The 27,509-nt window shown below is 35.7% G+C and overlaps 1 protein-coding gene across 1 annotated transcript in view; it reads right to left on the bottom strand.

The window, feature by feature from the left end:
- Window positions 1-7,531, bottom strand: part of CACNA1D (calcium channel, voltage-dependent, L type, alpha 1D subunit) — a gene marked incomplete at its 5' end in the record, with an annotated part of 117,339 nt that extends 109,808 nt beyond the window's left edge. The window contains 4 exons of the mRNA XM_010013655.1: window positions 1,064-1,260; window positions 2,213-2,365; window positions 3,662-3,804; window positions 7,392-7,531. Coding sequence (XP_010011957.1) covers window positions 1,064-1,260; window positions 2,213-2,365; window positions 3,662-3,804; window positions 7,392-7,531 — 633 coding nt within the window. The remainder of the gene's footprint in view (window positions 1-1,063; window positions 1,261-2,212; window positions 2,366-3,661; window positions 3,805-7,391) is intronic.
- Window positions 7,532-27,509: the final 19,978 nt, after the last annotated feature.

Raw genomic sequence — 27,509 nt, forward strand, 5'->3', positions numbered from 1 at the left:
ATGGTACAGTTGCACTAAGACACATCTTGAGATAGCTCATCCATTTTTAACAGCTTGCTAGTAGCGATCCTTACTAGTAATCACTTCTTTCATGTTTTCCAACATTTTACCTGTTGGAATTATATTTGTTATAAGGTCCTAATTGCTGCAAAGACTTACTGCTGAGTACCAAGTAGTACAGTACATTCTCATTAATTTTCAGCACCTATTGTAGGTTGGTTCTGTCACACACTTCTTGAATGACCTTGGACAAAACACTTACATCAGATATGAAAGTGCTTAACAATTCACAAAAAAAAAATCTGATGTTCTTAGATTGGATGGGGTTAGGCAGAGAAATGTCAACCTGCAAATTTAGGTGACCCCATACCTTTTAAGATCTGTGTGTTCTTTTTCCTCCATTCTCATTTGTAAAATCAGCACTAAATACATCTTCAGTTTCCCAGTCTATGTCCAGCTACCTGTTTATGTTGTAAGATTGTGGAGATTCCACACCTGACGCTAGAGTACCATTTAAAGGTGGGGACTTACACAGTTAGGTTTTTGAATATATTTTGCTGCTTCTACAGGAACAATATCAGGCTCACAGCTCTTGTGATTTGTTGTTTCTGAGTGGTTAACAAATGGTTTGCAGTCCCCACGGCAAGCCATGACAGTTGAGAGCTTGCTTTGTTCTAATTTATGTTAACATTGTGAAATATTCTGCAGAAATACTGCAAAGAGAGCTCTTAAGCTTAATCAGAAAAGACATACTTAAAAACTGTAGGCTTGCACAAAAAAAAAAAAAAAATAATCTAATCCAAAGGACATGAACGTAATATTACATTTATCCAAATGGAATAGGGGGAAGAAAAAAAAAAAAATCAAATAAGCAATGAATAAATTTGTTTCTAAAATGTCTTTTTAGCCGGAGGAGTCCAGTAAGGCACTGTGACTAGAAAAAGTATGCAGCTGAGCTCATCTGCAAAACTCACCAAGGTTTCCTGCTGATGGTATTGCAACCCACACTTGAACATTGAAGCTTGTCTAAAAGTAAACGTAACTCAGTGATTATTGAACTCACCCAGTATAACACATCAGTCCATCCTTCCATGGTTATACACTGGAACACAGTCAACATTGCAAATGCAAAATTATCAAAGTTGGTTATGCCTCCATTTGGTCCAACCCATCCACCCTTACATTCAGTGCCATTCATGACACACTGACGTCCATTCCCTGAGAATGCACAAGGTGCTGGATCTTCTTCAACTAGTATATCTGAAAATTGAGCGAAAAAAAAAGATCTTTCAGTTCTCAAATTTTTGTGAGTGAACTCTTCACATGAACAAATATCAACCCTGTTGGAAGTAAATCCAGATATCAACCTGAGAAATCCTGAGAAAGGCAACACATGGGAGCTTCAGAGTTCTTACTCTCACATGTGGGCCTTGCAACCTTAAAATAAGTTAATCAAAATTGAAAGAATAAAAGAGATCAAGTAATTAAGCAGTGGAAAAAAGCATGTAATAATACAACAATTTTTTTAGAATCTCCTCATGCTCTTTTTTTTTATTCCCCTCTTCATTGCTGTTTTTCACTTCATACTAACACAGGGACCACCAGGGAAAACAGGTCTGGACTAATTCCTATGCATAGTTTACCTCATTATTTAGCTGATAGAAATGTACCCTTAGCCATCAAATAAGATCTTTCCCTCGTGATGTTTCACTCCTTCAAAATTCTTTCATAACAAACACTTTCATCTGGATGGAGGAACACTGTTTGCTTTCTTTCCTCATTTCAGAACTGCACTTCTTATCAAGCTGCCACAATCTTGAAGGAGAAACACTGCCTGACTGTGGACTCAGGAAAGTAAATATCTACCCTGGAATAGGACTAGCTATCTTTTCAGTAATCAGAGATTAGGGAAAAAACAAACAAACAACTACTGAGTTGTCGTTTGTACATAGTCACTCTTACTACTTTCACTAGTGACATTTCAGTTACACACTTCAGAAATGAAAACCTATTCAAAGCATGTTCTAAGTGGCTTGCATTTTTGTTCTTGTTTCTTAAATTTCATGTGCTCTTCCTAGCATTATGAACTACAGTGAAAACTGGATTTACAACAGTTTTAGTGCTTCAGCCCCTATTCTATTTCAAACCAAAATTCCACAGAGTTGAAAACCAGAATTAGTCCCTTATTTTGCTCAACAATTTCATAACTTACCTGAATCAATAAGAAAACAGGATTTGTGCATTTTTCCAATAAAAAGTTCCAATCCTATAATAGCATAGATTATGATTACAAACAATACCAAAAGGGCAATATGGAGAAGGGGGACCATGGCTTTTATAATGGAGTTCAGGACAACTTGTAAACCTAAAAGAAAAGAGGATACAAAATATGAACCAGTTTTCTATGCCTTGCCTTACCAAATTTTCTGTAATTACACATTATTATAGATTAATGATACAGGCATGCAGACTCAATCAGTTTTAAAACTACTGCCCAGAACCACAAGGTGTTCCTATAACGTAAGATACTTCCTAAGAACCTAAAACTCTGTGTCAAAGTCTAATTAATCCCTCTGTTAATAAAAGTCATATCACAGAAATCAATGATTGAAATGTGTCACAAGAATTTATGGGTTTGGGTTTGGTTTTTTGTTTTTGATTTTTTTTTTAAGAAAGAAAGGGCATGTAGTCCATGTGTGGCTGTAGGTCATTTTAGATGGCCTTCAAAAAGTTCTGTGCTACCTACTTTTTCATCATTAGTCTTCATCACTTTCAAAAAGGCCCCATTTTTTTCTTTTTTCCTTAATTATTTAGCTAAACTTTGGTTTTACCAAAAAAAGTTAATCCCAGACTAATGAAGCTGCCATAGCACCAGTGAGAACAAAATATGCCTCTTAACAGAATTCCTTCCTGACATTTCATAAGACTGCTTCTTTCTTCACTGAAGATCTTTTTCTAAATATACACCATCATGATCATTTCCACATAGCAGACTATGATATAATAAACGCAGCATTAGGATTCCTTCTCTTGAATGTCTTAGAGCGGAATTTTAAGCCATGAACCTCCTATCCAGCGGAATAGTTTCAGTAATTAGTAATGTATTAAAAGAAAACAGGAAAGCTTATCAGAAAATTCAATTGCTTTCTTTAAATAATATTGTTCTACTTTTTAAGTTTCCTAACTTATCTGTTAGCTTTACTGAGATAAACAGAAGGCATTCATGTGCATTGGTGGGGGCAGGAAACAAGAAATGTGTAATGTGCTTTGGCATACACTTACAACATATAAACTGTTTTAAGACCACCTACACTTTCTGATCTGTAGGGTTTTGGAATTAAAAAAAAAAATCCAAATTCTGTTTTCTGGTGTATTTGCATTTTAACATGTAATTTACTTTTATACAAAGCTTCTAAAAAGGAAGTGTATTCCCCTGTCTGCTTATTGAACTGTGTAAGAAGATCATACACTGAATGAATTCACAATCCTTTGTTCAACTTGAAATATCATTCATCTTGAAACTCACTTTATATACATAACCAGATAACAAAAAAATCACATTTATGTTATCTCATTTCTCTTAGCATCTGGAACAAGAAAGTTAAGCTATCAGGCCAGTTACAGTATTCATTCCAATGAAATTAAATAGAAAAGAGCTTACTGGGCACTCCTGATACAAGCCGGAGAGGTCGCAATACACGAAAGGCTCTTAGGGCTTTGACATCAAAGCCACCAGGTTTGCCACCTGAGTGGCTGCCACCTTCTGTTTCTTTGGTTAATTGTTCCAATATTACACTAAATAATCTAGAAAATGAGATGAAGGGTAGGGTCATCACCATCCATTTGCCATGCAATCAAAACTATTAAGAAATTACTTGAACTGCAGATAATGCTGAAAAGCTGTTCAGCTATCAAAATGAGAGGCATATTTACACATTAAATCATGACAGGAAGAGTTATGAGGTGCAAGAGTGCATCCCCCCAGAGAGCGATAATCACACAGTATCCAATAAATTAGCATTCCGCTTGTATACACAATCTGCTATTTTTGAATAAATGAAGCTACTTTTCTACTTCTTCGTTCAAACATTTCAGCTGTAAGGTTTGGAGAATTAGTCTCCTCTTTAGAACATGAGATAGATAATCATTAGAAACCATCTGTTTTAATTTTGGTGGAATATATGAACTCCAAGGCACACTGCAGTTCAACATTCTAAATACAGTTAGCAAAAACTGAATATATTAAAATTAGAGTCCAACACTTAATAACACCAAAAGGATTTGTTTCTACACATAATATCTTTGAGGATAAAAATATTCCCAGATGACTCATTTATTACACTGTATTTCCTCACTGCAGAAATGAACTAGTCGTTCACTAGAACAGTTTAGAAGACAAGAGTTTTATTTTTCTTTCCCATCTCCAGCAGCAATTTAAAGGGATGAAAGTGGTTGAAGTGCTAAGTAATCCTAGGTTTATTCTAGCTTGGACCTGCATTTCAGATATGTGGTTTTCTAGACTGTGGCTAGACCACACAGACCATATTATCCTTTGCACTGAGTCTGTAGTTCGGTAGTTGCAAAACCAAACTTCTCCTGAAAGGATTATCAAGTCAGTAAAGTTTTGTAGTCCTGAAAAATGTTCCACACTTGTAAAGGACTCCTGGAATGTACACATTTTTAGGTTTGTCAAGACAAGTTTTCACAACTCTGTTTCACAACTCTGTAACGCTGGATCATTCTGAGGAATCGTGTAATATTTCATAGGCTGCCCAAACTACGATACTGAAGACTTTCTCCTCCCACAGTTAGCAGCTGACCTGCATCAGTTAATGCCCATCCTTATTCTGCTTCATTCTTCTCCAGAGTGAAACCCAGGCACAAAGACTACACACTGCTATAGCCATAGAAACCCAGATATCTAATATTTCAGGTCCTGGTTTAGCCCTATAATTTAATAGAAGCATAATTCTAATAAAAGGAGCAACCTCAGTGATTTCAGAGTGACTACTGATGCTTTAAAGGAAGACATGATTAAAAGGACTTCTGAATCAAGCCCCAGATTAAGAGAAGCTGCTTTCAGCCTGTCATCATTCAGAAAATTAAAGAGCTATAGGCACAGGAAGGTGCTATGAAAGCTTTTTCTACCAAGATATTATTCTTTCACAGAAATCAATGGAAATTATGTGGCATAGCATGCAGGCAAATAGTAGACTGCTCCGAAAGTAATTCATACTCTGGTATGAAGTGACAAAGATGGGAGAAACCCACATTGACAGCTACATCTACAGCTCTGTCATCTTATGTCTATCCTATAAAGACACTCAGGTAGAAATCCACTGATCTTCCCTAATTAAAATTGACATTTATTTTCCTGTACAGTTTACAAAAGTTTAAATGCCAAATTTGATGTTGTGGAGAAAAGTCTGTATATGTGCTTCCCTTTCGCTAGCAGAGATTTCATTTGGCGCAATTTATGTGTTTGGACTGCTACAGTTTCTGCCGAAAAAGCAAATGAAGCAAATTTCATCTAATACATTCAATATAGGACACATGGCAGCTCCTCGAAGCTATTAAAATAGCTAATGAAATTTCACAATGAAACTGGGCAAACAATCAGATCCAGAAGTGATTCCATATCCACATTGGGTTATATACAAAAATCAATTTTCACTGGGCTTTTAAGTATTAATTAAAGAAATGGACTAATGCTTGCTTACTTGCTTATGTGGGTTGTGTTGTTCTTAAAAGTAGAACATTGCTCACAGAGTGCAGGAACAAAAATATTGCTAAGTTTTGTCAGTGCCTGACATGTTATGAAAGGTCCATCTTGTCTTCCAGTTAGACTGGTGATAACCTACACAATAGTTTATAAACCAAAACTTTCAGTTTTGAGCTAGGATTTACATCTTAGCGTGATATTTTAAGTATTTGATAAGATGTAGTCCTTTTTATTTCGTATTTTCCACAGATTCAGTGGGAGCACTTGACCTAACTAGATTTAGCTTCCAACAATGAGTGTTTTATGAGTTAATGGAAAATTTTTTAGTTATCATGTATTTAGGACAGAGCCAAAGATAGAGGTCATGTTAATTAGACTGCTCCAGGGTTACTGTAACTCCATGGTCACTTGACAAAAGGGAAGAGGTCTATTCAAGTGACTGCCTGGCAAGAGAATAGAGCTCTTGTGTGTGATAGTCCCCACACCTGCCCACCAAGCTTCCCCTTCAGGCACAGAGGCCAATCTGTTGAGAACGACCTGACCTGATGAAGGATCTATTTATATAGAAATTTTAGTCCTGGACCAAAACTGCCTGAATGCCAAGCAACTGGCCCAAATACAATCTCAGTAACATTTACTCTCTCAGAAGCAAATAGTTGGGCTTTCATAATACTAGCTCAAATTTAATAATGCTTTACCACAAATTCCTTTACTTCATCTCTTTTTCTTTTCCCTTCGTGTAATGACATGAGTTAAGGGCCTTTCCAATTACAGGCAACCCTTGATATAGTTTCAACTTAATAATTAAAGTAGACTTGCACAATGCATGACAGTCTTCCTTGCACGCCAGCCACAACATACAAAATTATATGTTGATAATGTTCTCTATGTTCTATATAAAAAAAAAATTAAAATAAAATGTTTTCAGTAAACAAAATTTATAATACTTGAAATTGTCTTTTTCTTTCTTTTTTTTTTTTTTTTTAAACTGGAACAGGCAGCCCAAAGAAGTGGTGAATGCTCCATTCCTGGCAGTGTTCAAGGCCAGGTTGAACAGAGCCTTGGGTGACATTGTCTAGGGTGAGGCATCCCTGCCTACAGCAGAGGGGTTACTCCTTTCTAATCCTAACTATTCTATGATTCTATAATATAAACTCCACAGTATTTATGGAACTGGGGAATATATGCCTCAAGATTAATTCCCTAGTTAGCTGAAGGTAGTATCTTCTACCAAGCTAGCACAACCATTGACACAATATAGCTGACACAAATCATTATTATCATAAGCAGGTGCATAATGTAGATGTGGGATGTTCTAATCTCCACTCTTCTGTATCCTGTATAACACTTGAGCAGTCCCTCCTCTTTTGCATACATCCTTCCCCAGCAAGCCAAAGTTATATATATAAATATGTGGAGCCTGATGTTCATCGCCCTAATTTCCCAAAGGCAAGTCCAATTTTCCTCAGAATTCACGAGAACTTTGAGGATGTTGCACATAGCATTGAAAACTTTTAGGACTTTGTCTTGAATTTTTCACTCAGTTCATTCTTTTACTCCAGAAGAACAGAAATCAAGCATAGGCTGTTACTCACAGCCAAACAGGCCTATATCTACTTCACTGTAAAGAAGATTTGAATCTTTCTGTAATGAAGGATAAATTACTTACCCTACTACTACTATTACAAAATCCAATAAATTCCATCCATTTCTAACATACGCATTGGGGTGTAATAATAATCCATATGCTATAATCTTCAAAAATGTTTCAACTGTAAAAATTATCAGGAAGGCATATTCTACTTTTTCCTGTAAAAGACAAAAAAAAAAAAAAAAAGTACAATGAAAGACAACATAATTTGACGGCTCTTTTACCAGTTAGAATTTGCAGAAAGTGGGTAAATTGTATTGATCAGGACTAAGGAGACACAATACTTCATGGCAGTTTATTTTACAGGTTTTAACTGCATAGTACTTAATGACAGCTGTACTGACAAGGTTGTAATTACATAATTACATGAGATTTTCCTGTTTTCACATTCTGCAAAAGAGGCTCTGTTTCTGCAAACACGTAAGTACACTGTACCTTTGCTTAAGCAAATAGTCTCATCCAGGTCAGTATGATTCTTTGCATTCATTAAAACCAGAAAATGCTGAGGACCCTGAACTATCCTTAAAAGGTATGCAATGGTATACTTCCACTGTTTGTTATATCAGCTTTTATTTAATTAGGATCCACAGAGTTCTACCTATTAAGGGAGTGAGACAGTGTTATCCCATACTAAGGAGATTCAAAACGTTATAAGCTATTTTACAGGGTCATCATTTCATTTCACACTTTCTTGCAACTTTTTCATCTTGATGGGGAAGTTTACATTGACTACTTCTTCCTTCTACATCACCAGAATTTCTTTAAATCACCCTAATATGTTTGAAGATCTTGTAAGTAAGTGTATCACCACCTCGTATCATTGAAGCTGCAACTTCAGATTTGTTTCAATGCTTTTCTAAAAACATTATTAGTTATTAATTTTCCCAACATTCTTATTTAAAAGAGAGCTATACATTGAATGCCTTTTCCTAGCTAATTGGATAATATTTTTTGTGGCTTCTTTCTATAGTAATAGCATATTTGATTTGGATAAATTGCAAGTCACTGCTATAAAACCAGATAAGTTAACACATTTGTTCTTTTTACTTTCAGAAATAATCATTTCATCACTTCATGTAATACTTTGTTTAGTTATCTGTTGCTATGCAAATATTAGAGTCAAGAATAAGACACGGGTTTTTTTATTTGTTCAGGAACACATACTATTGTTCACTTATCACACACAATGTTGATCATATGGACTATACCTGCTCAGTAAGGATTACAGTCTTCTATGATGTATACTCAAATATAGCACAGGCAGTACACACAAAATTATATATTTGTTATTTGTTACACAGCTTCTATGCACAACCAAATGAAAACCAAAATTCAATCATCTGTAATTTAAATAAAGATCTTTATATGCTCATGTGCAAAGTCTTTAATTTGGCAAGCTAGATTTCTTTTCCTCATGATAATGCCATTTAGGGTTATGTATAGGATGTGTTATATCCATTTATAAATCTGACACTGGTGACTTCATAAATGTAGAGGCTTACCAATAAACTACAGCCTCCTCTCCAGGTCTTTATCTCCAGCAAGCTGCACCCTGGGATCACCATGAGAGGTAAGACTTCCTCTCAGTGCAAAGCAAGGGTTCCTGGATCTCCTGTTCAGCTCAGTCCCATACTCCTGCCTTTCTCTTCTACTTTGAGTACACTACGTAAACACTGTAGAGCTTCCCCAAGGCAGCTTCTCTTCAGCTGTGTTATATCTTGTCTGATATCATCCAGCCCAGTGAAACTGACAGACATCTTCCTTCTCCTCATACTTCCTAATTCATCTTTCAAAAACTGGAAGTCCCTTCCACTTGCCTGTTAATTTATCACCAGTAAACTGGAAAAATGACTGAACAATAAAAGAAAAATGGCCTCACAGAAGAAACAGAAAAAAGATTGCTTTTGGTTTGTGCACCAAAAGCAATCAGTTTTATTTGGCTACAGAGCACCACAGACATTACAATAATATGAATTATCCTGAGAAAGATGCTGCAAAAAATGCCTAAGTTCAAGGAAATCCTACAATGTACACATTTCAGAATAACAGATATTTCTGTCTCTCTGCACATAACTAAGTCTGTAGCTTGGATATAGAAAGATAAATAATGTAAGACAACACAAAAGACAAAAACATTTTGGTTGGCATTTGCTATAGCAAAATATGCTTCAAAATCATAGTAGTAAAAGAAAAGGTGAGACAAAAGAAGTTTCATATATGCAAAGTTTCAACAGCTTCTTTACATAAAGGGAACATAGGACACAAGACTGGATGAGACCTTCTTGGTCAATATGTCCAGTGTCCTGTTACTACAGGCAAATACATAACTTAATGCCACTCATCAAGCTACCAGATTCCATCCTAAAAAGCATCTTTATCCTTCACTGTTCCCCTTCAAAGAATGTTCTAATGCTCTTCTGCTACAGGGGCTAGGCACCAGCCCTAGTCCTCATGTAACGTGCTTAATGGTCACTGCCCTTGCAGTTCATTTTAATGTGACTGTTCAAATTCAGTAACTCTACCCTATCACTTATCATTCATCTTCTAAAATAATATTGGTCTTGTTCCTGCTCATTTCTCTTTTATGGAAGTAGGAATGTTTCTTATTCCCTAAACAGTATTGCAAACATTCTATTAAAACAATATGGGATGTAAGACAAGCTCATTTTTTAAACCCAGTGGTGGGCTTAAGGTCAGTGTGTGTCACTTGGCAGACGGACCATAATAAACCTTGACAGCTGGACCAACAGAAGCCACGTGAATCTCAGCAAGAAAATACGTAAAGTTCTGCACTGTCAGGTTACATAATGCCACACCAATATGGGCTGAGGAAGGACCTCAAAGTCATAGTAGGCACCAAGTTAAATATGTGCTCACTGTAAATCAAACAAATTCTGTATTGGACTGTATTAGGAACACCATGGTGACCATATAACAGGAAATTATTATCTACCTCTACACAGTATCATGAAGCTGCAACACTACTACAATTTTGAGTCTTTTAGTTCAAAAAGGGTGTTGAGAAAGTGCAGACTCCAATGAAGGAAAGATCTCCTGTCCAGCAAAGAGGAGGCTAAGAGAAGGTCTAACAGTACACTACTATTACTTGAGAAGAGGGTGTTAAAAAGACTATGAAGCCAAACACTAAGTAGCGTCACATGGTAAAACAAGGGGAAACAGTCACAAGCTGCAGGTTTGTAAGTTCATCAGATGTTAAGATAAACTTCTGTATCAGAAGGGTAGTGCCAGACAGGGGCATGCAAGTTCAAAGCAAGAAGTTTTGAAGATGCAGCTAGACAAAGGTATAGCTGACCTGATCTAGTGCTGGTGACACGCCTGCTAAGAGCTGAAGGACTAGGTAACCTCCAGAGGTTTCTCCCAGTTAAAAATTCTGTAATTTCTATTACTGTGATATGATTCTGATAATTCTTATGTGATCATAGAGAAAAAGTATAGTAAGCTTCAGGGCGTGTACAAGTACTTACACCTAATACACATTCAACATGTAAAAGCCCCTGCATTCTACTGAATGTTGAACATTGGGAAGTTTTCCTTCCTTTCTATTGAAGAATGGAAATGTTTCCTTCCATCCTTGTTCCCTTTATATATGCTTTATATCCTTGTTGTAAAGCATATATATCCCTGGTTCCAGAATTTGCCCCTAAAAACATATATGCATAATAGATACAAGACAGAATCAGGAATCATTAACAGAGCCAATGGCACAAGGGAAAGATGCTTTGTAATAGTAATCACTGGGCAATGCAAGAGCCACAATTTCTTGAAAATCCTGAGAAAAGGAACACATATTTCTATAGATCTACAACCAGAGGCACCCATTATTTCCCAGAGTATTTTTCCTCTCTTCCTCCTTTCCTTCCTTCCTTTTTCTTTCAAGCTCCCACTCATTTTTTTTTTTTTTCTCTCCTCTCAAATCATAACTTGTGTCTTCCCCAGAGGCCAGATGAATGATTTGGCCCAGTAGTTAACAATATTCACAGTACAGGCTGTGCTTTCTTTACAGGCTGTTTTTGTGGTTGTTTTTTCTTTTTTTTTCCCCCTCTCTCTTTTTTATTTTTTATTTTTAATAAGTAGGCAGCCAACAGATGTTCTAACACAAACTGCAAAGTTAACAACCTGCTCACCCACAGGAAGAACTGGCAGTCCCTTCTCACTTCAGTAACTTCTTGCCAGTCACTTACAGACATCAATTTTTGCCTCTGGCAACTGAAATACATCTATAGGTGATGCATCACCTACATTTTCAGTATTACTGGAAGAGCTGCAGGGGTCGGGCTGCTGTGTAAAAATAAACCTAAAGCTGTACGAAGCAAATTAAAAATACAGACTGAAGACTGCAGTTCTAAAAGTGTATGATGCACACATTTATCTTTCTTTTCTCTATAGAGGAGAAAACTTCATATCTTACTTTGTTCAAATTAGTTGAGATCTTTAAGTGAATACTTCATTTCATTAAAAATGGAAGTAGGAACACTAAGAAATAAGACAACCAAACAAAAAAAAGAAAAGGGAATACATAAGACTGAGTGACTGCCTGAAAATCAAAATCTTTATTAAAAGAAACTGAGAGGACAATTTTGTTTCTAAGAAATTGCACAGATTAAATTGCAATTATTTGTATTACTACAATACAAATTGTACATATGTTCTAATATCTATTATTGCATTTCTTTCTATATTGCATCACAAAAGTAGCAAAGAAAAAATTGACAGCTGTAAATCAAAAGAAGATATGAAGCACAAAAATCTGTCTGTATTACTACAGATCTAATCCTATGGCTGTAAAGATTAACAGTAGTTCCTTCACTGACTTGATATCACATAGAACTAGGTCCTCCCTCCTTATAGGCAGCTGATCCCTGCAAGCCTGTCTGACACTTTTGTCAATGTTGCTCAAAATCTCCAACTCTCAGAAATTTTTTTCTGAATATATGATGCAACAACAGGACTGATAAGACACATTGCCTTTCTGATAGAGACCAATGAGCTCCACTTTGATACCATGGAGTGCAAAACAAAGCTACCATTATGCACTGAGTTTCAGTGAAGTCATTGAACTTCATTTTCTCAGGGGGAAAAAAAAAAAAATTACATTTGCTTTCTTATTTTAAGTAAATCAGCTTAGCAGAAACCCTGTTGCTCAGGAAGAAATCTTTTTTCCCCCTCAACCCTAGCCAGATGGTGTACATTAGTCACCATTTATTATCTTCATATTTTCAAAATCTCTGAAAGAAATATGCAAAGCTACTGCTAGATGTTGTAATGCGATGCACCAAAACTCTGCGTTTAACTTAGAATGTCTCACAAGATAACTTTTTCAAAATAAAAAGTAATTAATTTGCAAAACCTTAATCCATTACACTATATAATTAAGTCTTCTCATATTAATTTCTACTCCCTGGCCATCAGAGATCAGATTTTTTTCTTAACTGGGCAAATAAATGTAGATTATTCTGGATACAAAAATTATCAGAGTAGAAACTGCTTAGCAGATAAAATGACTAAATTTAAAAAAGGAACCAAACTGATCAACCTTCTGCAGTTTAGACATATACGACACCAGATACTTTAACATTCTTGATTTGGGGCTAACAATCATGTGCTATTAAATTAGATGTGTGACTGATACCTTGACAACATACAAAGCCATTTTCAACAAAGAGCAATTCTTTCAAATTCTGCCACTGGGAAAACACAGCATTTATAAAACAGAAATTAACCAAGTCTTGAATTTCAAAATACAGTAATTTCATTTTTCACTCCATATACCTGCATTGTCCTGAAAATCTGTGAGCTGCACAGTAATTGTAAGAAAGGAAAATAAATTTATTTATTCCCACACATGGAAAATGTTATAGCAGTTTCCCTATATATAAAATGAACAAAAAGGAAATCCATATACCCGTCAAAAAGAAAACTGCACTAGAGCTTTACTTTTTTTCTGTTTTTAAAGCTGATGAAATTTTACTTCCTAGATTAGACATGGAAATTATTCTCCCTTTTATCAGAAGAATTAGAACTATTTACGACTCAAGAATTTGGTGATAACTACTGGATTAACTATGTCTTTAGATACATGAAAACAAACAAGGTGGGGAGAGTTTGCAAAGCAATGTTTTGAGGATTTGTGTTCTGATCAATCCAATTAAATTACGTTGCATCTTCCTGATCAGTCCTGATCCACATGAGGGAACATAAGTACTGCTCTCAATTGTGTCAGACATGGGCATTACTTTTCTTATAAGTGCAACTTTGCTTTTTGACAGAGAAGGTCTGCAGAAACTTTAGAAAATATAATTACCTACCCATAATTATACTTCTTTAATAAAGACATGGGCCAATAAGCACTGCTTCCATACTTCACATGCACAGGATGCTCCATGCACACAAGACCATTTTATGTATGACCAGCAATGTACCCTGACCTTAAATCACTCACAGGACACCCTGATCCCCACAACTCTATTTAAAAGGCACCCCATCAATATACATATGCTAAAGAAAGATGCTTTACAAAGGCGTGGACAAAGATCTGAGTAGTTCTTTCCAAAATTCAGAAACACTGAAGGGATTAGTAGAAAAAGTACAGATATGGTTAAGCTGCTTTCATATATTAACTTTTAATATGTCTTTATGCATTCAGAAGCCTGTTTTGGGAAACTCTGAGAATACATTTCCTAACCCTTATGATACTATACAGCTGTCAAATCCAAGCATGTTCTGGAATTTACAAAAGTAACTACTCCAAAAAGTGTACGAAATACAGCTTTAGTTGTGAAAGTCTGGAACAACAAAACTGGAATGAATACATTGCCTCACACATGAAACCCAGGGCAACTCTGAGCAGAAACTATCTCTAATCTTCTGAGGCTTTTTATAGGAAGGACACCGTCATACTACCGCAGATCCAGATGCTTGGCAGCATGAGAATTTGGAATTCTATGACAGCAAGGTTGATACTTAAAAGTCAACGCCAAATGCAAACTCCGCAGTTAGGAGGAGAACTAAGTAGGTGCTACACACCATAGACATCCTTAAAACACTTCTATATAAAACTGAAGAGATTTCATATTCCTAGTACCACTGCCAAGCAACCAGTCTCACTCACATGATTTTACCTTTTTCCAAACAGGACACAAAAATCTGTCCATCCCATTTGAACTGTGGATTCACGGTCGGTTGGTATATCCCCCAGTTAACAACAGTTCCACCCCCTAGATCTCAAGCAGGCATTTATGCTTACATGAAAAGAATGTGCAATAGGATGTCTCAAATACTGAGGCACAACAGATGACCAAAATGGATGTGCAAGCTATATGCTGAAGTGCGACTAAGATTAAGTGTAATTAAGTTCCTTAAAGTCCCTTTTTTAATCAATGTAGTCTGAAGTAGCATTTGAATAAGTTATATCACTGAAACTTTATCTCAACCTTCAAAGAGTTTTAGGTAGCAGTAATGCCTATACTTTCATCTGACAGATTCTGGAAGCCAGAGACAGGTGAATAAGCAGATCACTTTGATTACTTTTTTCATTATTTCCTGCAATCACTTCCTCTAAATGCACTGTAGACCTACATTTCGAGTGCAACTTCTCATATTTTTAATCATGCAATTTCCACTTTACCTTGTAAATAACACAATAATGGAGATATAGTTAAACACCTCAGTTCTGTAAATGAACATTTGTACAAGACAGGAAGATGTTGCATCCAACGACAAATTTTCACACCAATTACAAGCATCTGTGTGGATCCATGCTGGCTTTGCTCATGCAAAAGATCTACTAAATACATATGCTAAATACACATTTTCCACTCATAAAATTAAATAAGAAAAAGACAAATTCTTTGTCTAGTTTTTTCCTAAGCTATTTAAGCAGAACTCTCTCTGCTCTCTGACAGGTAATGCAGAGCTTTGCTCAGTGAAAGCTGGGTGGAAACAACAGGTATATCCATCTGTAGGTACATTATTAAACACACTATTCACACTCTTACGTACGCTTAGAGACACAGGCCACCTTTGCTTCATATTGTCCTGAAGGAACAAAGTAAAGGGCATGATTCTGGAAATTTGCTCATTATTGACTAAAACTGTTAACGGAACCCCCATAAATTTACCATCTACTGAAAAATTATCAACAAGGGACGATGAACCAATCACTCAGCAGTGACTGTGTACACTTGCAAGATGTGAAAGGCAAGTTGTAGAAATGCTAATAGGCAGCAACATGTGAGTTTCAATCCTAAATCCATACAACTCCTATTAAAGATTGAGCACAGTATGCCAAAGAATCTGAATTGCACAAGAGAAAGTAGGCCAAGTAAGCAATAAAGAATATAACTCGAATAGAATCCAAATTGCATTGGGTGTCTTTCTGCCACCCTCTAATTGACAATATTCAGGAAAATAAAGTCAGCAAAATAAGGTAAGAGAATAATTATGCATATTGTCACATTATTTTACTTTACATGGTTGACCAGAGTTAGTGTCAAGTGATGAATTAAACCTGCATCTAGTCATAAAACAGCATTAAAGTAATGTCAAATATATTTTGCTACTTGCTAGCAGGTTTATTTATTTGTAAAAAAGCAGGTTTTGGCCAGAAACCAGGGGGTGAGGAACCAGTTATTTGGTGTCAGATACCTCAGTGAACATCTTCAAATTCTCAGAGAGCTTATAAACCAAGAGAATTTCCTAATCCCTATAAATTCATCTCTGACCATGCAGAAAGCCACAAACAGAAAACAGAAAGAAGCATCGATAGCAGTAAATCCTCTACTTATATTCTTTTTTTATACATGCTGGAACTTGAAAAACTTTCAAATAGTAACGAACCTACTTTTTGTGTTCAACAAGTGTTTCTTAGATACAGACTTCCCAGAGCAATCAAAGAGAAACTAAAAAAAAAGGGCAAGGTGGGTTAAAAAAAAAAAAAATCTCCAAAAGCCAAAAATAAATTCTTTTTCCTTATTTATTTCCTTAAATAATTATTTTCCCCTAAAACAGAAAAATACCTGATCAAAATCTCACCAATTACACTAAACTAATTCATTTCAGCATTTCAATATGAAACACACAAGAGAAAAAAACAACAATCTGCTCTAAAAATACACCTGTGTGTGAAATCTCCCCTTTCTTTTTTCTGTGAGCAAATACACATCTTTCTAACTAAAAATAGATATTGATACTATATATACATTTCTTTTAAAACTGTCATAAAAACATAGTCAACCTATTCAGGTGATACTGCAATAGTCTGTATTTAAGCCCATCTATTTTTCCCTATGCCCACTTTCGGCATTGCTTCAGTTTTCCAACCTGTTTATTTCATTTTTTGACTAACACAGTTCTGAAACAAATGAAAGACTGGCTTTCTGTCTCAGTCAATGGGCACTTTGTGCTCAGCTTTTACATAGGAGAGCTTGCCAAAGCTAAAGTCTATCCTGACAGCCAGATTATTTTCTAGGAGATAAATCATGGAAGCCTTCTGCAAGTCACTCTGCAGGAATCCCAAATCAAAAATTAGCAAGAAGACCAAAATGGTAACATTTTTGTGGCTCTGTAATGTTCCAGTGCCATGTTTCAAGAATGCCAAGGACTTTCTGAAAAAAAAAAAAAAAAAAAAAAAAAAAAAAAAATATTGGCAACAATATGGAGAACAGACTGGTTGTGTAGTTGTGTTCTGCACTGATAGCGTTGGCTGGGAAACAAAACAATGACATACTCGTGAGTAGGTGAATTTTGTGTAGAGTTATCCATCTGATTGCAAATCCAATTTCCACTTTCATTACAAAAGAACTGAGAATAGTTTCATGACAGTACTTTACTCATTCATTTGTCAGATACATGACTACAGTAGTTCTTTGCGTCTGTCAGTTTAAAACCTACCCAATGGGACAGCCCGGCTTTCTAAATACCTTTAGCAAGATGGAAACTATGATAGGAGCTATGTCTTACACCTGTGGTATACTATTGCCTCCTGCAAGCCAGCAAGATCAAGAAAATAATATTTTCTTCAAATCCTCTGTTTTTTCAGAACAGTCAATTTCCATGACAAGGACTGGATCTTCTGTAGCAGGGCCAGCTGCAGAATTAAAGTATTATTGGAAAAAAACAAACAAACAAACAAAACCATCCACAAGGATTTTTAAAAGTACTACCAGGATATAAGTCACTTATATTGGGATAACAATATTGAGAAATTTGATCAGAGAAGTATGTATTAAACTTGATCAGAGAAGTATGTATTTAGCTCTGAAGTTTGTTTTTTGTTTAATATTTCCTAACATCAGACCATCACTAGAATTTCATACAGAAGGTACCAAATGCAATACATGATGTGGATGTGACACTTCTATACTGAGAAGAAGGTTATGATTGGTAAATAATGTGTGAAAGATCTATCCACTGTGAAAGATCTAAAGCCTTTCTGGTAATAACATGCTACGTGCTCTGTCATCTCTTTGTATTTTTTTTTTTTCTTGTAGAAAGAATCTTTTTTCATAGATACACATTAATTTACATTTTGTTAGTAGGTAACATGCAGTACTGCACTATAAAAGATAACAGTCAAGTCCAGTGAGACTGCATTCCTCATGAGCAGACAACCTGCCAGAGCATTAGAAGTCAAGAGTATGAAAATGTCAACAGCGATGATGTTAATGAAATTAATTTTCAACTACAGGAGAGGGCAGGAGAGAATACTCCTTGTAGATACTGTTCAGAACAACAGTGTGAAGAAGAACAAACATGTTTTTATCCAAACTGACAGGAGAATTGTCTGCAATATCCATGAAAATATGGTGCACTATTCTGGATGGTCTCAGATTGCTAAACAAGTTCTTAGTACTTCTCCCAGGGTGTTTTTTTTGAACCAACTGGTTGAAGTGTCTATTTAATAAAAGCTTTTCCACTGATAAATGACTTTGTTACGAAATATCTTGTAGTAAATTTCAGATATTCAAAATTTAATTTGGCTGCAGAAATTGGTATTTCTGTGCAACAATTAAATGCAGGGAGATTTCCAATTTTTGTGCCCAGTAAGTATTTCGAAGGGAAGACCTCTATAATTCCTTCAACTCAAAGAGAAGGCTCAACGAACATGAGAATATTTTTGTTACACATCTGAGGGTCAGACATTGCTCTGACTGTTCCACAACCAAATAAATGCAGATCTCTAGAGAAAATACAATGCTATGATAGTGTTCAGTGAGAGCCCTTTGCTCTCGGAAGTAAAAGGACAGTAGCTTGAATAAACATTGCAAACACAGAGCACAAGGCAAAGAATTAAGAAGTGGAATGGTTCCCCGTAAATATAAATAAATCTGAAGGAGCTCTCAGAAAAATAAAAAAAATAGCACCACTAAAACACAGATTTGTGCCCAGTCCACAAACAAGGTTGGCAATATCCCTGTTTTGACTTCAGCTGTGCTCAGGTACAACACTGCTTCACTATTCTGGAAATTCTTCAGTCAATGAAAACATATTTAGCTTGATTTCAATAATAACACCATCATTCAGCCTTACTCTTTTCTTCATTCTAAATGCATTCTACAACAGAAAAGTGTTCAACAAAAGTAACAATAAGTGTACAAATTTTGAAAGAAATAAACACATGGAATATTGGAGAGTCATTGATAAAGGATCAAGAAAACTTGCCATAGTCAAAACAAAGCTAGAGTTGAAAAATTTTTTTTTTGTTCACTTTCAGCGATCTACAGGTGAAACCTTCCTTATAAAAAGCTTCAACTTCTGATAGAAAGGAAAACATAAGTCTGCCTGCCCTGAAGCCAAATTTCTTTCTTCTCTGCTGATGAATCAGTTTTCCTTTTATCTTGCAGAATGTTACTAACATAAGTTAGTGCCCCTCCAGTGCCTGCTACAATTACAGTTTCAGATTCTGCAAACAACTATGCGTGGAGGTTTTTTAACCACATTAATATTAAAGGCAGTATGCAGTACTCAAAAAATCTCAAACACTTCTATGTGCATCCTTGTAATTTCAAAATTACCACACAAAATAGTTTTCTTTCTTTCATTTCTATACCATTTGGCAGCCCAGGAAATGTATTCGGGTTTTTAATTTCTTATTTAATTTCCTGCTTCTCCACACAGAACACTATGTATTCAGGAAGATTATGTTATTCTTATTATTCCCATCTGAACTGCATCTCAGCCTTTCTTAATTTATTGCCCCATCAGGGATATCAGTTTTGATTTCCAGAGAACATACTGTCCACAACAATATGTTCATAAGTGATCTGTCACTGTTTCAAGTTCACCTACATTATCACTACAAGAGTGTTTACCAGCACCTGTTTTTCCTGCACCTATAGAACTGTTCTCCAGCTAATGTAAAATGTCACAGTCCTTGTGCCTTCCTCCCACCTATTCAGTCAGATAGCCCCTAAAGCATATTTACAAATTATGTTCTTGAAAGTAATTACAGGGAACAAGAGTTGTTACTTACCTTTTGGAAAAAATTAGTATTTTTCCCCTAAAGAACTGGAGTTTCTACTGCTTCCAAGTAGGCAAGAAAAATACCTATTATTTTGATCATACACAAATCACTGAAACATCAAGGGCCAAAACCAAAAGTTTTTCTCCTTCAGTTATATGCACAGAGTTTCAAAAACACATATTTGCTGAAGATGTTCATGGGCAGTCAGACCTAAATTTTTCTGGCATCCACATACATGAATACTCGTAAAATTGAAACAGTAATCATTAAATTAGCCTTACCTTTGGAGAATTCCTGATCTAGTGAGCATTCTATGTAAATCTGCTAATGACCATCAGCCTACCTGAACAGTCCACCCAGATTTTCCCATTTTGTTGAGGAAAGAGGAAGAGTTGTTAGGTAACACATAAAGCAAAAAAGTCCAATTCTATATACTGCAACTAAAAACAGACAGCTATTAGTTCATGCATTTAAGTCCTTGCATTAACTTAAATTAACTTAAAGTGTCCTCACATGACTTAAATGCACAAACAGCAGAAAAGAAATTCAATGGTGTTGTGAAGCTTCTCTTTGGTTTGATGGTACAAACCACCACAATTTGTTAAAAATACATAAAGAAAACCCTTGAATTAATAGCACACATCACCTCCAGACACAGGAGAAAATTCACTGTTATCAACCTGAAGCATTACCTGTTACCCCATTCCACTTTGTTCATGCACATAGGATATAAGGATTGAGCCATAAAATCTTTTTTTTTAATTGACCTAAGCCGTTATCTCTCTGATATCAAACGTACCGCTTGTAAGAATGGAGATACTCAGATTAGCCCCTAAGTCTTCCCTATTGTGTAAATGAAAAGAAAGCATTTTCGTCACTCCTAGGGAATCTGATTGCCTAAGTGAGGACATTTCACAGTCAGAATAGCTAAACTGAAAATGCTATTAGACTCCCACTGCTTCAGTGATTTGAAGAAAGCTCTAAAACTTTAATGATTCTATTTTATGTTTAATAAGTACAACAACTAAAATACAAATCTTTGTGCCTTAATGTCCTGGAAGCTGCTGACATATGGAAATGAGCTTATACTGCACATTGGTTTTTAAAACAGCTATTGACACATTTACAAATATTTTCACAGTCCATTACTAAAACATCCAATGGCCAGTGAAAACATTGGAAAAACTGAGGTTTGAAAATTAACCCTTAACATGGGAAGAAGACTGAAAGGAATTTATCCTACACAACCTTGTCAGAATCACTTTGGAATAAGCAACCACTATTTTCTGTTCTTTTTTGCTAACTGATAACTTTTCATTCCAAGTTTCCTAGAGTGATTTCACAAAACCAACCCCTTGAATTTGAATCACAGAACCACAGAATGGTTTGGGTTGGAAGGGACCTTTGAAGAGAGGGTCTTCATCTTTGCAGAAAAAGATACTTTGCAGATGTCCAATATTCTGCAAATCCAGTCCTCAAAGAGAAACAAAACGCTTTAATTAAATTTATTTCTTTTGGTTAGTGCTATTTCTAACTTATGACTTGCCAAAGGCATTGTTTTACTCATATTTCAATGGAATACTTAGCACAGCGTGAAATAGATGGCATCTCCTCTGTAGCAAAAGTGAAAGGTTGACTTCCGCCCTGGGCATCTTTTATTCTCTATGAAAGCTTAGAGGTAGAAACTGAAGCATGAAAATTGAAACTTGAAGGGAAAAGTAGTGACATTAAAACAACTGCTTCTGTCAAGTGATAAATATCCTGTGTTTTGATATATTTAATTTGTGAGAATAAACTGATAGTGTTAATGAACATTAAAGGGAGTTATGCCACACCAAATAGGACATGCTGATAGCAGTAAACCCCACTTACTGTAGGTCCAAGTAAAGGTGCAGGTTATTACTCTCCGACAAAAATATGGATAATTCATCTAATCTTTTCAGTTTAAATTTCAGCATTTACATTATACATAACATTTTAAAAAGGTGGTTTTCATATTCTCTAATGCCCAAGGCATAAACCTGAAAGTGCCAGTGGAAATAACAAATGATGTAATAGAAGTGAGTAAAGCCTGAGGCAATAATACGTTGTAGTCAGAGTCCTATGGTTTTAGTCAAGTGACACACACATTTGCACTCAAAAGTTTTGCCTTTTCTTCCTTTGGCTAAAGCTACCGAAGCAGTAGTCTCCTAGTGAGGTGTGTCAGAACAAATGTAGCTGAATGTAGTTCACTGTAATTGAAAGTAATTCGTGCTGTCACATTTACTGTAACGAGAGGTCAAATCTCGAGGGCCATAAATGTTGTTCACATTAATCGTAACTGACACCTTCTTCCTCCTTCAGGGAAATTCAGCCATATTACATGGCTTAGTTCACATCCTTTTTAAGCATCTGAACCTCTTTATGTTTGGGGGACTTTATTGTTTGTTTTGTGTTTAGGGTTTTTGTGGGGTGGTTTTGTTGTTTTTTTTTTGTTAAAGAAAAATAGGCAAAAATACAAATTCTGTCTTGTACACTGCAATTAAGTAATCGCACAGAATCATAGAATGCAACGTGGTACATAACGATCAACTGGACTGCATGCATTCGTAGTACTCAAATATATGTTGATTTAGGAATCATAAGGTCACATAGTAAACAATGTCTTTAATTTGGGACGTTAAAATCTGTACTGACCATGCCAGGGAATGAACCTCTATTCTTAACATGATCATAGATCTCAAGCCTGATATTTAAACTATAGTACCATTTCCTTTTTAAAATATTAACCAGCGATTTGGGGTTTTTACAGCGTAAGACTAAACCTTTGTTTCCTCTATTTGACAGAGCTATGCACTTGCAGAAAGCTCTTCAAAGCACCAAAAGCATGTTGTCTCCATATATAATTAACACAGTTTACAGAAAAAGACAAGCTTTTAACCTACATGCTTAGTTTATCCTGCAAATGGAGTTAAAAAATGAAAGATGCCAAAAAAGAAAAAGTGGCATGCAAAAACACACTGGAGAGAGCATGATGTGCTTGTTGACCAGAGAATAACCTTAATTTCTTAGTTTTATTTTTGTAGGGTTGACCAAGAATCTAGCTTTTCTCCTCGAAAAGTTAAGTACTTCAGCCACAATTAACAAGTGGCATCTTAGCTCAGATTTAAAAGCTTAGGGTTTTTTCTAACGAATATTTATGGGAATGCAAAATATAAATTTTTATTTACTCATAGGAACAAATGATAATATTTATGATACAAAGGTTCACTAATCACTCAGAACCGAGTATACAGCCACTGAAGACAACAAAAACAGGAACACAAAGCTTCAATTCTACAATAGATTAGAATAATTTGAGGGGTTTTTTTGAAAGACAGATTAGCCTTAAAGTTACAATTATTTAAAATGGAATATAGCCCCACAACAGAACCAGTTGCTGGCTTCTCCTCTAGCACAAATCAGTAGTAATGCCACTGAAAATCAGATAAACTAGATTAATTTTAGAAGAATCAGCTGAAAGACTCCAGATCCACTATCTCTCGCAGAACACAACTCTTTAGGCACAAATAGGAGTGATTATTTGCAAGACCTATTTTTCTGTTTTCTGACAATGTCATTCAGTTTTGGTGAGACATCCAGCAATTATGTAATTTCCTACAGTAGTATTTAGTGTACAGCTACATAAAACATTCCTATGATCCCTGCAGCATAAGTGTGCTGAAAGAGCTAGTCCTATTCTTCAACAGGAGACATCCAAAAAATGCATGATTTCACTGAAACAGAAAGGCCATATTACACTTATTCCTCTTTATTATAATTAACCTTAACTATTGTTACATTTTTAACAACATCACTCAATACTTTTCAGAAATAAACCTAGGTTTTGGCTTAAAACAGGTATGCACTTCACAGTTTAGTATTTCCACACTATTACATATTTGTTCTGTGCCAGGATCTACAATACTGCTGTAGGTGATCCTTGTTGTACCAACAAGAATGAAAACATGACTTACAGTTGAGTTCTCTATCTTTGTCTTATCTGCATTGTAAATCCATCAGTTTCTTTCTCTAAAACACTTTTTCAGCACTTCTGCCGAAGTACCTCATTTATTCTTAATTTCACAGGTTATCATTATTCCATATGTGTCCAATAAATTATCACTGAGGAAAGGAGCTCTAAAAAAATCATAGTGAAACTATATTCCAATAAAGCACCATTGCCATTAATCCTTCACTGTTACAAAAAGTATATATAATTGAATACCTCAGGGCCTTTCTAAGTAAGGAAGTATTTGTAACACACAAGTCACTATCTTTCTCATTCTATAAAGCATAAGACAGAAAGGAAAAATCCATTTATATAATAAAACATGCACTATTATTGAATCCTGAGACTATAGCTATTTGAAGCAGGCAAGTTACTTGCTTAGGACTCTCAATATACTTCAATAACCCATCAATCACTAATTTCAAAGCATTTGGTGGGAGGAAGCAGTAGCACTAATTAATTGTTCTGAATAAACTCTGGGTATTTTATGGTTTTGCAGATATTCTAAAGTGTTTCCTTGTACAATAATTTCACAAAATATACAGTCTGGCACTGTGAGGTTTGGGGGTAGATCAAGAGACATTTTATTAATGTGTCAGTAAATTCAGATCTGCATCTGTTTCCTATTTTATTGTTTGATTCTTTGCTGCCCTCTTTTCAGGCAGAATTGACAGTATTTAGCTAATATGTGAGGTTGGGGGGGGTCCAATCCTGCAAAAATGAATGTCCTGCTCACTCCTATGGGAAGTCTTTATCTATCTCTCACCCCTCTGGTATTTTAGAAAGCTCATCTAATCTCTAATGTAACTTTACTCACAGCTAGTTGATACCCAATTGCTCTTGTGCCGACACTACCCTTTAGTTTAAGCAGCTTTTCTCTCCCACTCATGTTCCCCCAATGAGATTCTATCTCATTCTTCAGTTTTCCTAGCAGAAAAAGTCATGCTGTTACAGTTCCCTCTTATAAAATAAGTTTTCTTTACATAGTCATCCTATTATCCTCCCTCTGCACCTATTTATTTGAATTGATCCAAAAGAGGATGATTAATTTACCCTCTGTCAGAAAGCAATTTCCACAGTGTGACAAAGTATGCACATAAATCTGTTATGTAATTTAAAAATATGCATTTCTTACGTCTGTTTCAGTGAATCTCTCTAAACTCCCCACCTTCAAATCCTTACTTTAGGGTCAAAATTGTCACTTAAACTCCACAGAAGAATGAACAGTATTTCTTCCAATCACATTTGATCAAAATTTCTTACATTAGTTTTTGAAGCACCCCAGGTTTCCATTTCAGTAGGGCACCTTCACCATTTATCCTTTTACATAAACAAATAGGGCTTTGTAACCTTTCACATATGGGGAGTCCTGGCTCTGGGGAGCCTTAAAATGTGAGTGAATTTTCTTAGTAGAGAAAAGGATTATTCTGGTTTGTTTGAGTAAAGTTGTCTTTTCCCATGTTACATAAGCCTTGATGATGTCTGCGCTGTTGTGCATTTATCATGTCTAGAGTTAAACAATATTCTCTTTTAAGTTCAAAGGAGAAGGACTGCATCCAGAATTTGGAAAGTATCCAGTGATACTTTGTTGTAGTAATGTTTACTTTGGATGAAAGATGTTGGACAAATGCAAGGCCTTTTAACTATTGTTACAAAATATGGTTAGAACAGGTCTTCAGGCTATATACTTGTCATTTAGATTCTATGATAGCAATGAGAAGAGTAGAGGTAAGGCAGTCAGCCCTTGAGATTACTGAAAAATCCCACATTTCTGTAAAAATAGTTCATATTAAAAGGAAGTCATGGTTTTAACCTTTATTTGCAGTCATGATTTCATAAGTATGATGGGTCATACTGTTTATTTTCCTGTGTTTTCTATAGTGTAAGAAAGTGATGGGACAATGAAATTCTTTTGATATGGTGAAGACAGAAAACTGAAGACAGAAACTGCTATCAAGCCCCTTTACCCCCTTAGTTTCCCTTTACCTCCACACTTCACCAAATTCCACAAAAATTGAGTGCATAACATGTTTACAAGAAGAAAAAATACACCATATTTCCTTATACTTACTGCATTCTCCTGCCTCACATTACTGCGTTTGCTCTAAGCTAGAGAAAAATACTTTGTGTTCACCTTTGTGTCATTACTTTAGATTGTCTATCACAACAGATAATTTACTTCTAAACATCTGCTAAGCTTTGATCATATTTTTTCAATTAGTTTAACTGAGTCAAAAGTAATTAATGCACATACATACTGTAAACTTGATTGTATCAAGGACAGATGCATGGAGAGGTGTTATCTTATTAATGTATTGTACCTATGGTGATAACAGAAAAGTGACCATAGCATAAATAGGTAGACTAGTGTCAGCTGAATCTAGGTGAGTACTAACAGACTTAAAGTTGTCACAGTAAAACAGCAACACAGGTTATTAACCCACAGTCTGCAGAGTGAAGTCACTGACCCTGCAGCTGCGCTGATCTTCCTGCCCAAGCTAGCTAGCTTTGAAATCTATCCTATGTATTCTGTAATTAAACCTCTGACCGCAGCATAGATGAGCTAGACATAGCAGTTTGATAGCACTATAAAACCTGGTATTACCTGGCAAATAAAGTAGTCTGATAAACTACAGCATTCTGGCTGCCTAGAGTCTCTATTCTAGCATCTAAGAATCATATGCAGAAATACACACTCTACAGTTACCACTAGCGTACATGGCAGTGACAAAACCAGGCACTGCAAATCAAGACTAGGAACCCAGCCCAACACCACTCTGCTGAAGCTGGCCAACTAAAAGACTTCAATGTACAAACTCTCCATGCATCTTGTTTTCTTTAACATTTTAATGGTGGCTTAGATAAATATACAGATTATAGTCTGTACAGACTATATATATACACACAGAGACTAGTCTGTATATTGTAATACAGTCTGCATATATGCAATACAAAAACTATTGGTACAGCACAGAATGGGAAGTGAAACACTTCTTAGGTGTTGTAACTGGTAGTAACTCCCTGTAGTAGCATATTCCGAGAAGTGTGGAGAAAGTGAGATTTCAAGCCAATCCCCTTAATTTGGGTTTATTTCCAAAGGCATCTAAAGCACAGCACAAGGACAGAAAAGTATTCTCCTGCCCTTCAAAACTAAAACAAGTAGGTCAGTATGACCTGGTCTTATTTCCTGACGTGTTTATGCTGGCCAAGTATAGCAGACTGCAGGGGAGAAAATTAAAATATATATCCATCAGAAGTCTTCCCATATGTTTGTTATATACATACAGAGCAAGAGGAAGCAAGCAGAGGTGAGAAACTGAAAAGGTAAATGCAGAGCTTTTATTCATTTGTATGTAAATTATCCCTGCCCCAATCCTAACCTAGAGAATTTCTCCTTGCCACACTGATATAATGCAGATGAATGTTTCTTTAAAGAATGAATTCTTCCTTCTTAATTTTTGCTCCCTACTAGATTACGTATCTTTGCCCTTTAAAAGCAAAAGGCAAAAAATAGAAGTCTCTTTTCCCCCTCACGTGAGATGGCAGCTTCCATATGCTGTTAATATTAAAAGTACATCACTGACACTCTTTTCAGAGATTTGCATAAAGTTTTGCTTTTCAGCAG

The sequence above is a fragment of the Nestor notabilis genome, unplaced genomic scaffold, assembly GCF_000696875.1.
Source record: "Nestor notabilis isolate BGI_N333 unplaced genomic scaffold, ASM69687v1 scaffold3314, whole genome shotgun sequence".
NCBI lineage: Eukaryota > Metazoa > Chordata > Aves > Psittaciformes > Psittacidae > Nestor > Nestor notabilis.